This window comes from Ciona intestinalis, unplaced genomic scaffold (genome assembly GCF_000224145.3).
Source record: "Ciona intestinalis unplaced genomic scaffold, KH HT001224.1, whole genome shotgun sequence".
NCBI lineage: Eukaryota > Metazoa > Chordata > Ascidiacea > Phlebobranchia > Cionidae > Ciona > Ciona intestinalis.
This window is the reverse complement of record NW_004191545.1, coordinates 2,275-3,773: the sequence shown is the minus strand read 5'-3', so window position 1 is coordinate 3,773 and position 1,499 is coordinate 2,275. Positions and strand designations below refer to the sequence as shown.

The 1,499-nt window shown below is 33.8% G+C and overlaps 1 protein-coding gene across 1 annotated transcript; it reads right to left on the bottom strand.

Moving 5' to 3' along the window:
* Positions 1-944: 944 nt before the first annotated feature.
* On the bottom strand, positions 945-1,493 carry LOC104266764 (receptor-type tyrosine-protein phosphatase C-like). Its single transcript, XM_009863753.3, has 3 exons — positions 1,282-1,493; positions 1,073-1,208; positions 945-1,017 (listed from the first exon to the last, which is right to left on the bottom strand). Exons 1-3 carry the CDS (start codon positions 1,353-1,355, stop codon positions 949-951), a joined length of 279 nt encoding a protein of 92 aa, XP_009862055.1. The 5' UTR covers positions 1,356-1,493; the 3' UTR covers positions 945-948.
* Positions 1,494-1,499: the final 6 nt, after the last annotated feature.

Genomic DNA, 1,499 nt, shown 5'->3' with positions numbered 1-1,499 from the left:
TAATAGTTTCATTTGGGTGCAAATTGTTTTGCGTGACCATTCAGGTAGGCTAATATGAAAATAGTGGGTAGATTACATCACTTCCAGTTACATATCTATATATTGCCTATGACTGAAGCTATTTCCTTGTATGAAACATGTGGGCTGCTTGATAATGATGTGATGGCAGGTTGCATAACAATACAGAATACACTCAAAAGTATAGCTACATCAGTAGTTGGAGTTAATGCTAATTTAGGTATGTCCTTGGATTGTTTTAAAGTCTCTTATTGTTTATAAAAGCCATTTTTTATACATGTTTGGTTTGATAAACAGTGCCCTATAACAACTTACCAGCAATTATTCTCCCCCTAAAATTCTCACTATTAGTTACCAAGTATACATAGCTGTTGGTATTTTTTCTATCTAGTTTCTCTTCTAAAATGATATTGTGGGGCGATCACCCACAAAATGTATACACAGGTACTAAACAAAATATATGTGAGGTTTCTAAGGTCTAGCACAGACTAGCAGTATATCAGAGTATCAAAAGAACAATGTATTTAGTAATGTTACTGGGTTGGGTGTATTATAATAAATTCTTTATAGGGAATTGTGTTAATAATCAGGTACTAGGTAATGTTTGGCATCAAGTCTAACTGTTTTCCTGCATTGGGGGAAAAAAAACCTTCGCAATGATCTGACATCACATCTCAGTCTCTCGTAATCTCTTACATATAAATAAGTTCGTAAAAGTGGATACTTTTAGTAACATGCTTGTATTTTTCTTACACAAGAAATCAATTGTATTTAGTTTATAATATACAATACTCAATTTTAGCTTTAAGGTGTCCTAAAGCAGTGTATGCAAAAACAAATATCCAAAAGCACTCTATGCAAAAGCGGAAATTTAAAGCGTAAATGTTGTCTTTATGCATTAGTGGTTGTCTTGAAGCATTTTTTTAAAGCTCACTTTACTTCAGTGTTCCCAATGGCATAACATTCACTCATAACTCTATGGAGAAATATATACTGTTTCTGTGATAGAAAGTAATGTTAAACACTGCAACAACTACAACACACTTTTACAAACCATGTTCTGCACCATGTCCATCCTTTGCTTTCTCATGTTGAGCACAGTTCTGTATACATTAACCTGGTCCTTTGATTTAATTTCATCGAGTAAAATATCAAATCCTATGTATGCACCAGTACGACCTGTTCCAGCACTGCCAAGAAATAAATAATAGAATTATCTTTGCACTCAAGCAAAGTCATAGTTCCATGACTTTCATTCATTACCTGCCATGCACAACTATAGGAAACTGTTTCCCATCAAAAAGACTTGACCAAGTAGTGTTTACTTTTGCCTGCATTTGAATGAAATGAGTGGTGATTACTGGCACATCTTCTTCTGGCCATTCTGTGTATTGGAAATGTTGTCATTTTCTTAACAGCTGAAACAGATGTAATGAATGTGGACCTGACATTCACTTTTATAGCTACATAGATTATTTTAT

Coding starts and splice junctions, on each gene's coding strand:
- LOC104266764 (XM_009863753.3), bottom strand. CDS start 1,355: ATGCAGGCAAAAGTAAACACTACTTGGTCAAGTCTTTTTGATGGGAAA. Junction 1,209..1,281: donor CCTATAGTTGTGCATGGCAG/GTAATGAATGAA, acceptor ATTTCTTGGCAG/TGCTGGAACAGGTCGTACTG. Junction 1,018..1,072: donor TGGACATGGTGCAGAACATG/GTTTGTAAAAGT, acceptor TTTCTATCACAG/AAACAGTATATATTTCTCCA.